Raw genomic sequence first — 15,693 nt, forward strand, 5'->3', positions numbered from 1 at the left:
TAAACGATTAAACGTATAGTTCAAACAAGAGTCAATTAAAAAGACAAGTGCAGAAGTGATGACTTTTAATGTGAAGAGCAATTTCACTACTTTAATATGTTTAAGGACATGACAAATACAACCACGAGATTTTCAGCAACTTTAAGTTTTATGTTTATTTCTTTGTACAGTTATATATATATATATATAAAAGCCTAAAATAAATTGCCAACATGCAACGCCTGAGTATCAATCATAGCCAGTTCCTCATCGTTCACCCATTCATCCTCCACCACAGAATCAGTTGCTTTTGGTGCAGCAGGCTGTACAGACTTTAAAGTGCTAGGAGGCCCAGACCTTCGAGGAGGGTTGAATGTTTTATTTACACAAGGAGACACCACTGAGCCCAGAGGGGAGATGGGTGGTGGAGACGGGACGCGAGAAAGATAATCCAAAGCTCTTTTTCTTTTCAAGGTTTTGGGGTCTTTTTCTGTTGAAGATGTTGCAGCAGGAAGGTTACTGCTGACAGGTGTAAACGATCCGAGGCTTTTGATTGGTTTCAGAAAGGCCACCTGCATGAAAAGATGTTGTCAGCTCTCATTAGGCATCAAGTGGTTAGAACAAATATACAGAGCCTTGTAAATCTATTCCTACTCCATCTAGTTACATTTTCTGAAGATACAAACACAAATGTCTATGTATTTAATGAGTCAGACCAGCACAACAAAGCTAAACTGTGACATTAAAACAAAAACAATGAATCATTTTAAAAATTTTTACAAATGAATGGATGAAAACTTTAGCAAGGCATGATATCAACTCACATTTGTCTTCAAGTCTTGTCTTCTTGCAGCGACTGGCGTTTGAGGTTGCAAAGATGAAGAGCAAGACCCATCAGACTTGATTAAATGGGCAAGCTTTTCCTCAGCAGTCAAAAAGAAGTTGTCCTGACCCTAAAACACAAACAGCGACATTAAAGCAACGTGTTACTTAGACCAACGTGATGAAAATAAAACTGAGAAAGATTAATAGATGTTATGTTTGATTTGGATGCAAGAAAGTATACAGAAACAGAAAACAGTTTGTAAAGCATGTCATCAGTTTCCAGCACTGTACCTGTACCACGTTTTTGAGTTGGTCGAGGGATTCCTGTAGATGAATCTCCTTGGGGTTTGTAGAGAAGACAGTCAGATCCCCAGCATACACAACCGGAGTGGGGTGTATAGACTGGCCTCTGAGCTGCAGGTTGCTCAGTGCCAAAAGGACGCGTGGTTTCACTATGTCTTCAAGGCCGGCCTGAGACAAACTGCTGAAGCAGCGCACTTTCACAAAATTCTTTTTCCCATCAACCAAATAAAATGCAGGAGAGGGACCTGTGTACGAATATGCAGATCAACATATAGTCAACAATAAAACTAAAAGCAAAAGAGGAAGAAAAAAAAGACACACAAATGCTTACCCTGCTGATCTACAACACTGATGACTAAACCTGTGAGATCAACTTCTCCACACAGAGGCTTGAATTCCTCATTCTGAAGATCTACAAAGTTTGTGGAGATTCTTTGCCGAAAATGCGAGGACACCCATTCTTGGGACACCTGAGTGAAAAATTTAGTCAAGTCATTGAAAATATTTCCTTTATCAGTTATAAGTTAAAGATGGCCTTTTGTGTAATACAATACCTGAAGTTCCTGGAACTGTGTCTTCTTCGTCCCGGTCAGCTGAACAGTTTCAACGCTGCTACGCTTCTTTCCGTCAGAGGCAACAAGGTTATACACTTTGAATCGACGACCTTCCTTCAGCAAAGACTGGAGGTCTGAAGAAGGCCGCCAAAGGTTTAACTGATAAACTACAAGATGCAAGGAAAAAGAAAAAAAATGGGCATTTACACACAAGGATGAATAAGTGACAGAAATAAAACAGAAAACACCACAACAAGACAGACCGCAGCTGGACTGAGTCATTGAGTCAGCGACGCAAAGTCTCCATACAGGTGTCGCGTCTCTTTTCGGACAGCTCGTTTCATTGTCCTCTGCGTCCAGAGCACGCCGATATCTGTCCTGTAGCTCAGCCTGCTTCTTCTCCATCAGTGAGCGCCTGTAGGCCTGAAGAGTCTCCAGCTGTTGTTCACTTAAATGAGCCTAAGACACAAATATAGGCAAGTTTGTTAGAAATGGTCACAAGGGAAGCAAACTTAAACATTTGAAGAGAATTTCACGTTACCTCCAGGTAAGCAGGGTCATCTCCAACTGCTTCGTACAAGTCTTCTCCTTCCTGCAAGTTCCCAATATCCTGCTTGCCAACCGTTTGCCTTCTGCGCTGACGTTTGATACTCCCTGAACATAACACGTTAAAGCATCTCCACATTTAAATTTCCTATTAAATGTGTAATTTAGACCATCTACCTTCTTCTTCTTTTTCAAATTCAGCTTGAACCTTGGCAAACAGCAACTCTACTGCTTTCTGTTTGTGGCTGTTGAATCGTCTCGCCTCCTTCTCTTCTGCCCGAACGGACCTAAACACAACACCTCCGTCCGATTTCCTCTCCATCCACTGAAAAGGAAAGAAAAAAAAAAAAAACATACAGTCAGCAGGACAAATAGTTATGGAGCATCCACAAATATGAGTGAAAAAATACAAATAGGTTTTCCTCTACACACCTGCATGGGATAGCTTCTCAGTATGAAGATGTCAACACATCCTACTGCCCCTCCATTACTATACAGGCTGGAGATTGGAAGCAGAAATGGTCGTGGGTCTGTGTGAAATCCCATCTTAGCATCCCACCGTGCACGCCTAGTGCTATTGGCACAAATCTAAATGAAAATGACATGTTATGTATTTCAGTGTGGACAACATAATAAAAACTCTGCTCTGGGTTATTTAAGTACCTTCAACATTAAGGAATCCGGTGCCTCCAAAGGGGAGCAACCATCTTGTGATCCCATCAGTTGCGCTCCATGGATTAACAATTTGCCACCAACAGCAAGCCGACCTTTGTGAAGCATTGCAGTCAATGGTTCATCCAGCTGAGCTTTGATGGCATACCAGCCATCTGTAAGTCGCACGAACGCAACTGGAGTTTCCACCTTGGTTTCAGCACTTTGTGACATCTTGGTGTCGCTGCAGCTCTGTGCATGTAGGAGCTGACATTTAGAAATGATCTCACAGATACAGAGAACAAGAGTTTTGGCCGGCGTATCATCTCTTTCCATGATCTTCCTCAAAGCTGGTCTGCGGCTGTGGTCCACCTCTACGTCATATCTAGAAATAAAGGAAAATTATTTATCAGAAGATTTCTCAATGTTTGTTTTTCAAGCTTTATTATGCAAGGTCTTTATATGATTTTCAGTTCAAAATTCCCATGCTTCTCTAGACTCTGATTGATTTTTCAAACTAAATTCCAGCACAAAAATTAAGCTGATCTATGATTCATATTTTTTTTAGCATCTGAACGAACATATATCATAAAAACTTTGAATTGCACAATAATTTTAAAAGATGGCAAAGGTTTGTGAGTAAAAAGCCCACATAGAACAGGAGTTCTTATTATTTATCAGACATTTAAAGCAGATCCAGTTTAAGAAATAAAGGTGCAAAGGACCAAATAAGCAGTGTAATAGCTGCACTTCTTTACATAAAGATGCATTATATCTCTGTCAGCTGCTCAAAAACATTCAAGAATTGCAAAATATTGTGAAGTCTCAATCCAAAGATGAAAGTATACCATTTAAAGAAAAATAAACTTAGAAAATCCACTTATTTATTTTAGAAATTCAAATATTTATTTTATGAAAAGATTTTAGCTTTTTTTTATTATAATTTTGCAAGATCAAAACAAAATATCTAAAGGCATTTGAGTACACCTTTGTGTACTCAAATAAACATTTTCTGAAATTTTATTTTACTATTACATAAAAAATGTAATAAATTATCAGATACATTTTAGATTAACATTTAGCAACAGAATGAAATTATTACAAAAATTAAGACTAGGAGTTTTACTTTTTCCAAAAGAAAATTTATATTTATGATGCTTTATTTTCACAATTTAACACGGAATCATGCATTTATATTAATTGACAAACTAGTTTAGTTTAGTTTATTTCAGACAAACCTTTCACCGACAGTGTAAACAACACAAAGTACATAATATATTTCTTAAAAACACATCACATCGGTGATTATGAGTCTGAAAAGGAGTATGACACTAGTTTGTTAAACTAGTGTTTAACAAAGAGATGCTTAGCTTGTTGCTAACATAATTGTGATTAAATAATCACAACATTGCAGCTGTAAATGTGTGTAACGTCGGTAACCCATGTATACCTGTACTTAAGCTGGAGGAGAACCTGCTCCGGGGTCAGGCAAAGGCTGCCCATTGTTTCTGGAAATGATTTCTCCATGGAGGCCTGCTTCCACACAATCCACCTGTAGTGATTGTACACCCACTGCTCACTGACCAGTTTGGGATCCACACCACAAGTGTCACATAATGCTCTGTGGAAAACAGTTCAGCATAGTAAGCAAGAAGTGACCAAAGAGAGGAGGCTGTGCCCAATGTGATAATTAGTCTAAAACCAGGGGATTTCATTAGTACCTATAGAATTCTTCTTTTCCTGCTGTCCAGTCATCACTGGGGATCAACCAGCCTCCGTCAGCGAGTTGAACACCACCTCCTTCGGCTAACGTTTCTTGTTTGACAAATTGCAGCAAATTGAAGCGAAATGATTCAGCATTCTGACTGGTGATCTCTGGAACATGCTTATGGACTCCACACTCATACAGCTGAAACAGAACAACATTTAAATGAAGTGCTGCTGGCTGGAAACAACATGAGTTAGAGAAGAAGAAGATGTCAGCGTTGTGGCCTTGCCTCTTGGGCCGAGTATCTTCCTGGGATATTTCCATTGACCGCAGCTTTTAATGGGATTCTCGCCACTCCTGAGGTTTTTGTCAGAAATAAGCTCCCAGGCAGCGGTCGAATGGTTTGCCGCTTCTTTTTCCTAATCCTCATGTCCTGCATGTCCCGGGCCAGTCCAATGTTCTCAGTCCTGTCTGTTAATAGATTTCATTATTCTACCAATATTGTACAGAAAATCCGGGGCCTTTTAAGTAGATTTACGTTACAAATATCACTCTACCTTGGCTTCCGGAAGGCTTGTCCTCCACATGTAGCATTTCAGTAGAGCTGACAGATCCCACCTTTAGAGGAACACTTTGATTAATCGTCTTAGTGTTTGAAGTGTTGACTAAAGTGACAACTTCTTCACAGCTTTGGGTTGTTTTAGTAAGTGGTGCATCTGTTTTGCTGTTGGTCTCCAAACATAAAGAGTGATGCTGCTTATTGTCCTCCTGTTGTGTAGGGGAGCTTTCTTGCTGGACAACCCTTTGTTTTTTGAACGGTGGAACAAACGCAGGCACTTTTTTGCGATCTCTGGCCTCTGGTTTATTGAGTGCATCTCTCTTTGCATTTTTGAAAAACGGTGGGACAAATGTCGGCATCCTGCAGGCTGCAGATCGACCATCTCCTTGTTCAGAATGAGGCATTTGTATTGTATTTTGTAATCTTGTGTCCACAAAGCTTTTTGCATCCCTGTGGAAAACAACAATACATCACAAGAGGATGGTAAAATCTATCATTCTTTTGGAAAACACAATTTCCAGCAATTGAAATAACGTACCTGTTTGGCTTTGTAATGTTTGGATGAAGAAAGACGCCATACCTGAAAACACCCCTGTCCATTATCCCTTGATGAACAGAAAAAATGTACTTTAAATTTTAGAAAATATTCAGTTTTAGACAAGCAACAGAAGTGCGAGTGTTTTACCATTTGGGCCACTTTTCACTGGGTGGAGTCCTGAACCTCGTGGATTATTAGCGGTTCTGTCAAATTCTTCCAGTAACCTTCTTTTAGAAGGTGGCTGAGCTACATTACAACAGTTAAGAGAACCATCTTAGATTTTACACAACAGGGCAACAGTTCAAAAGATTTTACCAAAAGTCCTCAAATTTCATAAACTACAAATTGGAATTTATATTTAATAACAACAGTATTTATTTATTGAACCATTTAAGGTGGAATACTTACCAGTGAGATCTTCTGCACTTCTCCTTTTCCTCCCTTTATCCTCTTCAGCTGATTTTTCGCTTAATTGTTGGTAATCTAGCAACTGCAAATTTTCTGAAGTGGTCAACAGACTTTGACCAACTAGAACTTCATCTTCTAGTAAGGCTTTTGTGCAATCTAAAGCTTCCTGGGCAAGAAACTTGTGCTGTGTTTCTGTACAGCCAGCGAGATTTAGCGACTGAAATTTTGGGTCTGAAGATTTATTTTTTTGCATATTGTCAGATATCTGGTTGCTGCTTTTAGTATTTAAATTGCAAATTGAGAAGTGTGACTTTTCTTCTATGTGGTCATCACTTTGGCTGTCTGCTCCTGAAGGTAATGACTTCCCTCCAGTGCTAGTCTTTGCTTTCTGTAAGGCCTCGTGTGAAAATGGTTTACCACTTGCAGCAAAAACACAAGTGCTCTCCTCATCTGCTTTGTTTTCACTCAGCAGAAATTTTGCTCTCGACAGAGCTTCAGCTGAAACGGCAACTGTTTTCCCACTTGCCGTCTGAAATCCACTGTCATTCTGTTTTGCTTTGATGGAACCGTTTCCAGGCTCTTCACAAATACTGCCGGTATTTGTTCTGAGTTTGGACATGTTTCCCTTTATGCTGCCACTTTCATTAACGGGTGCCGTATTAGTTTTTTCTGATGATTTTTCACTGTTACTTTCGATAGACCAACCTTCCTCTTGGTTAAAAAAACGGTCTGCATCTTGCATTGCTTTTGTTAAATCTAAGTCATCAACTTCTTTAAAGAGGAATTTTGCCCTTTGAAGATTTTTCTGCGACACATCAACTTTTTCTCCCTTTGCGGTTGTAAGACCACAACATATTTTCTCAGTTTTGCTTCGACTGTCTTGTTTCCCATAAGCTTTTACTGTCTGCGAAAAATCTGAGTCCTCCATACTGAAAGTGATGTCACCAAAGAGGGATTTTGCCTTTTGAACAGCCTCAGTGGAAGGTGCCATTGGTTTACCGCTGGCAGAATGAAACCCACAGTTTCTGAGTGAAAGAGCAGAAGGCTTGGATTGTGATGACATTGCATTTGTTTTATCCTGAATTTCTTCAAACTCACTAAACAAGGTTTCTGCTTTCTTTCGAGCTTCAGATGAAACATCGACTCTTTTCCCACTGGCTGTTTGAAATCCACAGCTTGCTTGCGGTAAAATGTTTTCTCTTTGTTCCACTTGTTTGTTTGCATCCCTGGAGCACTCAGGGATAGAAATGCTTACCCTCTTCTCGTCATCCGTGTAACATTTTGCAAGACATGCCTTTCTGCTTCTATGCATATGTACTTTTCCTTTTAAGTCATTTTCCAACATTTCCTTATTAATGTCCATATCATGGCCTGCAAAGAAAGCATCTTCCTCCTGTGCCGCTTTGCTTAAAACCTGATCGTCAAGTTCTTTGAAAAGTACTTTTGCCTTCTGAAGATTTTTCTGTAACACATCAACTTTTTCCCCTCTTGCAGTTGTGAAACCACAAGACATTTTCTCTGTATTGTTGCTACCGCCTTGGTTCTTGCCACTTTTGATCATCTGTGAAGCATCTGGGTCCTCTGCTCCGAAACCGATGTCACTGAAGAGAGATTTTGCCTTTTGAAGAGCCTCTGATGAAAGTGCTACAGGTTTACCGCTGGCAGATCGAAATCCATCATTTCTGACTGGAAGATCAATAGCCTTGGATTCTGGCAGTGCTGCATTTACTGTATCCATGACTCCTACACAGTCACCTAACAAGTTTTCTGCTTTCTTCAGAGCTTCAGATGAAACTTCAACTTTTTTCCCACTGGCTGTCTTAAATCCACAGCTTGCTTGTGGTAAAAGGTTTTCTTTGTGTTTCTCTTGTTTATCTGTATCCCTGAAGCATCCTTTCACAGCCTCTACAGGTGTGTTTGTCCTAAACCTTTGATCTGCATAAGGTGTTTCATCTTCCTTCTTGCTCTCCGCACTCTCCCACATTACATTGTTGCTTTCCAGAACACCGTCGGCAGAGAGAGCCTCTTCCTCTTGCACTGCTTTGGCTAAAACCAAATCATCAAATTTTTCCTGTGACATTTGGTCGTTTGAGCCTCCTGCAGTTGTGAAACCAGAACATATGTTTTCAGGTTCTGTTTGATGTTTCTTATCCTTTTTAAATGGAGCAGATTCGGCCATCTTATCCATGTTCAAACTGATGTCACTGAACAGTGTCTGAGCCTTCTCCAAAGCCACAGATGACAAGACAACAGGCTTACCACTGGCTGCAGAAAAACCACCACTCCAGAGATTAGTAACTGGGATAACTGGCATCTTGGGACTGGGTTGCTGAGAGGAAATACACATTTCATCCTCTGATTTTTCAGATTCTCTTAGCAGAGTTGCTTTCTTTAACGGTGCTGATGAAATTGCACATTTTTTTCCATCAACAGGTTGGAAACCACCAGCATCTACGTTCGAAATCTTATCACCAAGGCATTTTGTTTTTGAAGCCTTTTCTTTTTCATTAGTTTCTTTGTTTATCTCCTCGGGTGCGTGAATCTGATTCAAAAGAAATTCAGCCTTCTTCATCGCAGCAGACGACACACTAATGTTCTTCCCAGCAGCTGTACAAAACCCATCACCTGTGCACAGCTCTTCAAAAGCAGACGAATCTGTGCTCTTTGATGGGTGAAGCATAGCGAACGGCTTTGAAGTCGGAAAAGATTTTCCGTCTTCATTTTTCAAAGCTGCTGTAAACTTGGTATTTCTTTCCACTTCATTCAGATGTAGTCCTTTTATGTGATGTGAAACCACTGCTGTATTTACATTTTCAAGTTTAGTGCATCCAATGACACTCTTCTTAGAAATGCTGACCTGAGGGCTTTTGAAGTTTGAAAAGCTTTTCTTACCTTCTTCTATTACATGGCAGTCTTTGAAAAATACATCTGCCTCTTGCATGTAATTAGCTGAAATGGAGATTCCTTTCCCACTGGCCTTTCTGAATCCATTTTCACAGATTATTGTATCAATTCCATTGTTTTTCCCACTTTTGGTGTCGTTCCTGTTTCTAACGTTGTTATTTGAACAGACAACCCCTTCTAATTTGGAAAAGCAATTCTCAATTTTGCTTCCGACATCCCAGTTTTCCTTCTTTCTTTCCGAGTCCTTTCTGAACGTGTCAGAATCCCGGTTACATTTCTGTTCTGTTATGGCAGCATTTTCCCCGTTCTGGTTATCAGAAGGTTTCTGATCTGTCAAGCTTCTCTCCAGATCTGCAAACAAAGCCTTGGCTTTGTTCAGACACTTTTTAGAGACATGCAAAACATTTCCACCTGCTGTCCTAAATGCTTCACTATGGATCAAAGCCTTGTTGTTCTCCAGACATCTAGCTTCAGTATCCTCAGCCCCAGGAAGAATGAGCGGAGTTTCCCTTTTCAGCAAATCTGACATTCCTGTACACTGATTTATGGCTTTTGCTTTTTCTCCATGTGTCCTGTTTTCTAAAACTGAGGCCAATTTGTCATTCATCATGACTGTGGACTGTTTTCCACCTTCGGAACTAAAGCTGTCATCAAAGTCTATATCTGCAAGAAGAGCAGGGTCAAGATCCTTGTCTTCTTTGTGTGGCGGATTGTGATTATCTTGATGATTTGGTAGTTTTTTTGCAGATCTGAACTGTGTGAACTCAAATTGGCTGTCTGCCTCTTCCAAGAGTGCGCAAAGTTCTGTCACATCGGCTTTTTCTGAGGCTGTTAATTGAGAACTGACATTTCCAAATGACTTTCCGGCACAGGCAGGCGGGTTTGTGTTAGATGATGCATCTGTTGTTGTTTCACGAATCGAATTAGTTTTATAAATAATGCCATGATAGGATTTTGTGCCGTTATCGGGAGAAGACGTTTTATCTTCAGTCGCTTCAAGAAAACGCTTTGCTTTCTCCAGGTTGGCAAGAGAAATGTGGATGCCTTTATTTGAGGCGGTTTTGAATCCTGATGCTTCAGCAGGCAGAAGAGAAAGAGGAGTTTTTTGTGGCTGGCTGCATTTACTTTGACCAACAGTTTCTTCTTTGTCCCATAGTTCCTCTGTTGATATGCTCGCCATATGCAACTCAATTTCCTTTCCATGCTCCGGAGCCTGACCTGTGCCAGACCTCTGCACAGGCACTTCAACATCAAATTTTGACTTTCCACTTCCATTAGCTGAGGGAAAATTATGCATACCGGTTTTGAAGCTCAGCGTTGGTCGGTTTTGGCCAACGTTCTCTAAGAGCGGAAGACCAAATGACGAAGAAGTCATATGGGTGACGTCTACTACACCTGATTGGAATCCACTGTCCATCATAGTGACTTCACTGATCGAGCATGGTTGATTACTGGTAGGGATGTGTCTGTTTTTACTGATACAACTGTAATCATTGGGAAAGTTAGCTGGCTTTCCGTTCGGTTTTGCTTGTTTCATAACAGACAGACACGCTGCGGGAGAGAAGTTCCTTTGCGTGTTCTCCGCAGTTTTTAAGTCTGTCATTTGGCTGAAGTCCTGTGCAAAATCTCGACAAAGTTGTGACATGTCGATATCCTGGAGTTTTGTCCCAAGAGAGCAATTTATGGTTTCCTCTACAATATTTCTTTGGTTTTTAGTCCTCTGACACTCTTCTTTATCTGGGGTGTTCACAAATGACTTGCCGTTTTCTTGTTCTAAATGAAAACATACAAAGAAAACAAAGACCAATTAGTTATAGTACAGAGTGGAATTTTTTGGTCACATTTCTAAAATGGCTTAGTATATTTGCCTCTTCAACTATTTGTTCCTTCATTTAGTATAGACACACAACCATCTCGTCTCTTTCCATTTTGTACCCATGTACAAATATTTTATTAATCTTTGGCTTCATATGGAATTTTTTTTTTTTTTTTTTTTTGGTCTTTTAAGAGCATTAAGCAATTTTTTAAAATCAAAGAAAGACAACGTCAACGCAGTAAGAGTACATTGTAATTGCACCCTCTTGTGAACTCTAAACTCTAGAATTATAGTAAATGATTATGCACATTTTTTAGTTCAACGTCATTAGACACAATTGTATCTCTACTTTAGCCACACAGTCACATTTCTTTGCAGGAGACTAATAAGAATATAACAAATTATTTAAAGCTGTAAGTTGTCAAAGCAACACAAGAACGAAATAATGCATGCTCATTACAAAACATTTATGTGGCAGATGGCTCTGCTTTGTTCCTGAAAATGTTGGGAACAACAGTAAATCAAACCTGAAAAGGCACAAAATGGGGGCGAAAGAGAGGCAAGATGACCAGTCCACATGCAGAAACCTTCATATTCTTACATAACACTTGGAAAATAAATGTCTTACCAGACTCTGAAATCTTTAGTGACAGATCTGCTGTCTGGAGCTCAAAGTCTTGGCCACAAGCTTGCGATTTTGTGGTTGTGATAGTGTAAACAAATTTTCTCTTTTTTTGAGTAAATCCAGAGTCAGTAATTTTCGATGTTGGCCTGGTTGGTTGCACAGAGTCAGTGTCCCCTGGCAGTGTCATATTGCTTCCCACAGCAGAAGATGAGATTTCAGATAGACTTAGAGACGACCACTGGCTGATTGCCGTATCTCCAGTTTTCACCAGTGGGGTTGGAGGCAAACCCCCAGAATCCAGATCAGCAGTTGCCTCTTCACTGGATGCAGCACTGTCTGATTTTGAGGCGTCTTCATGGCTGCAGACGTCTACATTTGTCTGAATTATTTGCTTACGTTTAACTCTGTCGGGTTTCACTTTTCTCAGAGCAGAACTACTATTGGCAAAGAAAGGTTTAGGTGCATCTGCGATACAGACTTCTCCTTCCAGAGCATCTGCAACTTTCTGTTGTTGATGACTTTCACTCTGGTTCAACGGAGACTCAGAGCAGGTTTCAGTCACAGGGAAAACTGGACCTATTTATTGCAGCACAAACAAACAATATTTATTATTATGACGAGTACGCTCCCATGCAACAGCAAATATAATAGACTCTATGCAATCCATATTTATTCATTTTTATCTAAAATGACTAAAACAATTTATTACTTATGGGTAGATGATGGGGAAAAAAAGTAATTACCTTGGCAAGTTCTTGAAGTCTTAAGGGAGGAATTCGAAAGTGAAGGGAAAAGCTTCCGTACAAACTTGAAAGGAAAAAGAAAAAAAAACAGATTTGTATGTAATACAATATATAAAGCCAATATAGTATTATTAACATAACAGCCAGCTGTTTTTGTCAAATTTTCTTGTGTTGTGGGAAACAAGATTTTACATTCCTGGCCCTCAAAGCTCATACTAAAGCTCAGGATGCGTAAATAAATTAATATCAGGGTGGACCTGTGGTGCAACACAGAAAGATTAAGCTACTTTGAAGAATTATTATTTCAAACTAGTGCAAAGTGGTTGCACAATGTATCAGGTTCATTCCAAGGTCCATTTCATATTGTTTTAATCAATTTACTTCAAAGATGAATAAAACTGACTGTATAAACATCTAATAGGCAGCGCAAAGTGTGTCATTGCAGTAGCCTAAGCATTAGTGAAGACTTGGAAAACTGAGTTGGCATTAAAAGATAAACTATTTAGAGCTGGTCTAAGTTTGCTAATGAAACAAGGCAATACACAACCATTGCAGAGGCTTTTTCTAATAACATAAATTTTTGATTTTTGTCTGTTGCCTTATAAATACTTTGGTGTGATGTTATTTTAAGATCTATGAGATGTGTCTTTTTCACCTTCTTAAATTTACTCATGTTACAAAGTCTGATAACTAGACCTTTAGAACTATAAATAGATTAAAAAAAAGGTATATAAATGATAGTTTTTAGCTGCCAGAATTATTAATCTTCCCGTTTTGTTACCCAAAGATCAGCAAGTAGAGGCAGGGTTTCACAAATCACAAGTGTAACATGTCAATCATGTCTTTGCCCAAATTCAAACCAATGTCTGAAGGCTGATTGAATTACACAATTTTTAAATGATATTACAATTTACAATAACTGATTAACTGATCAGTTAATAATTGATCAGATTTACAATAACTGATCAGATTTACAATAACTGATCAGTTATTGTAAATCGTAATATCATTGTCGTAGTAATTCCGAGTAACTGAACTATGCAGAGAGTACTCACAACAACGTTTCTGTCTGCAGTAACACTCACTGGACAGGGACTCTCATCAGTTTTAGCTGAAACATAAAAAAAAGATCCACAAAACGTTAAATTATTCATGATTTAAGAATAATACTAGCCAATTGTTTCAGCAACTCACATAAAATTAGAGTAGATGGCAAAGCCGGTGGTGTATTAAGAGAACTGGTCCAAGAAATGTCAGGATTGATCTGTGCACCGAGACTTTCAGAAATGTGGTTGGCATAGGTGGCCTGTTTCGTTCAGAGGATAAAATTAAGGCAGAAAATATTTTCACTTCCATTTATCAGATCTGATTAAAATAACACGAATGTTAAAAAAAGAAAATCAGCTTCAGGTCGACTATACTTACAGGGGATTTCTCTGGGGAATCCAGAAGATCTGAAATAATACATGTAGTTATGTGCCCAATTCCTTTTTTTTTATATACAAACCATAAATATGAAGATTAAATACATTTTCAGCTTACCAAAACTCTCCTCACTCTGAGGCTGAACACCTTCACATTTTAAATTAGAGACACTAAAATAAACAAAACAGATACAATGTCAAGTTCTGTTTTATAATGACGAGAATAAGAAAACCCAGTCATTAACAGCATAAGGGAATAAATCTTAAGTTTTACTCACCAGTGTTTTGGCACCTGAAACAAACAGGGACTTTGTGTTGGCATCCACGGTAACGTTTCTTTTTCTAGAAAGAATGAAAGGGACATGTAGTTTTTAGATGTTTAACTTCATAAAAATTTAAGCTAAGATGAATAGTCTTAATTATTTAATTGTTTATCCATAAAGAATACCCTGTGCAGCTGTGAACGACGGATCATCCTCAGTGTCTGGTGACACAATTCGACCGTGTCTGAAAACTTTAGGGGTTGAAAACAGCTGGCTTTCTGTTGCCGTCTTCTCCAGAGGAGCCTTGAAATGTCCCTCTTGGTTGGCGCATAACTCATCGTTATCGGCAACACTTCCTTCTTTTAAAGAAGCTTGGGCTGTCAGTAACTCAAACCAGTTTGGGTCCAACGGTCCCAGCTCTAAATGATAAAACACAGGCCAAAACAAAAATGCATTCGTTTTGTCTCAACATATGACTTTTTGGTATGTCATAAAAAGCAAACGGCGGTGATTGTGCCACTAGAATTTACACTGAAGTATTCTTGGCACAGTGATGAAGTAGAATATTTTGGAGCTTACATTGCTACATGCCAGTGTCTCTTAGTATAGTCACATATAAAAAAAAATGCATTTATTTCGGCATAATAACTAAAAAGTTAAATATTGCATATTGTGATAGTTGAAGCATTCAATTCTGTTAGTTTTGAGTATTATGGCTTTCAGCGAAACAAAATTTGGCCAACTGTAAAGAAAAGAATGCAACAAGCCAGGCCCAACAATGCACATGAAATTAAGTTGAAGTGACCTGGGATAACCTTGATCAATACAGTAACTAATACAAAATGAGTCCTGACAGATTATTCTTTCTAGGTATGGACACACATTTTAGCATAAAAATGAACTTTTCTAACATTTTTTTTTCTATTTGAATGGCAAGAAAATCAACGGAAAGAGTTTAAAGGAACTTGCTTCAAATGATTATATACCATTTTCGTTTCAGCTTCACCTTTATGTTCAAATTAGGGCAATAAATGAACTTTTCAATGCTGCTTTTATTTGTGAAGACGCACCTCGTATTTGAACACGAACACAGGCTTAAAAATGAAGCAGTTGACAAATCTCACCTTTCCAGATTTCACCCTTAAATGCATCGTACATGTTTTTTATGCATGAATCCATTCCACAACAATCGAACAACACCTAGAGTTGGTTATACACACCACCTAGGAAGAAAAGAATACAATATTACCCAGATGTTAAATGCGGAAAAATACTGGGACACTATTTTCACCTGCTTACTGGAGGAATACGTATCTAAGGGTTCAAAGGCTTTTCAGAAAGAACATAGTCGATTATAACTAAAATAACTTGAAAACTAATAGTTAACGATATTTAAGACAAACCAATAGAGCCATATAAGAGCCGTTTCTGGCAGTAACTAGCTACGAATCTTAAAAATGTGTCCCATACAAGCTGTTACTGCTAACCATTTAAAATGAAACTATGCCATAAAAACAGAGTTGGAGTTAAGCTTACACGTTTGATTGCGAAGTACTAGAGTGTTTACGCTCATGTTGCGGGAAAACTTTAAAGTAAGTGTTGACAATAGTCCACCAAACTTAGGGATGAACAATACAACACTAACAATCAGCTTGTTTGCTAACTCTTACGGTCACGCAGCAAAACCCAAAACTCGCGCGCCGCATTCCGGAAGTCAAGTTGACTTCAGAATAAGAGACCGGAATTAAGCTGTCCGTTTATGATTTTAATTTGGACAAAAACACCAACACGAAAAAGTCAAATTTAATAGAAAATATTCAGTTTTTAAGCTTCTTGTGCTTTTTTTT

The 15,693-nt window shown here is 38.8% G+C and overlaps 1 protein-coding gene across 1 annotated transcript; it reads right to left on the bottom strand.

Annotated features, from left to right (window-relative positions):
* Positions 1 to 48: 48 nt before the first annotated feature.
* On the bottom strand, positions 49 to 15,589 carry brca2 (BRCA2 DNA repair associated). Its single transcript, XM_015036862.1, has 27 exons — positions 15,383 to 15,589; positions 14,971 to 15,069; positions 14,032 to 14,265; positions 13,862 to 13,925; positions 13,702 to 13,754; positions 13,585 to 13,613; positions 13,354 to 13,465; positions 13,215 to 13,270; positions 12,160 to 12,223; positions 11,420 to 11,992; positions 6,072 to 10,748; positions 5,811 to 5,909; positions 5,664 to 5,730; positions 5,124 to 5,575; positions 4,856 to 5,037; positions 4,580 to 4,767; positions 4,309 to 4,479; positions 2,871 to 3,243; positions 2,640 to 2,795; positions 2,385 to 2,532; positions 2,203 to 2,315; positions 1,925 to 2,120; positions 1,662 to 1,828; positions 1,439 to 1,577; positions 1,096 to 1,352; positions 804 to 932; positions 49 to 551 (listed from the first exon to the last, which is right to left on the bottom strand). Exons 2-27 carry the CDS (start codon positions 15,023 to 15,025, stop codon positions 195 to 197), a joined length of 9,111 nt encoding a protein of 3,036 aa, XP_014892348.1. The 5' UTR covers positions 15,026 to 15,069; positions 15,383 to 15,589; the 3' UTR covers positions 49 to 194.
* Positions 15,590 to 15,693: the final 104 nt, after the last annotated feature.

This window comes from Poecilia latipinna, unplaced genomic scaffold (genome assembly GCF_001443285.1).
Source record: "Poecilia latipinna isolate Pla-1442-1.1 unplaced genomic scaffold, P_latipinna-1.0 Scaffold383, whole genome shotgun sequence".
Lineage (NCBI taxonomy): Eukaryota > Metazoa > Chordata > Actinopteri > Cyprinodontiformes > Poeciliidae > Poecilia > Poecilia latipinna.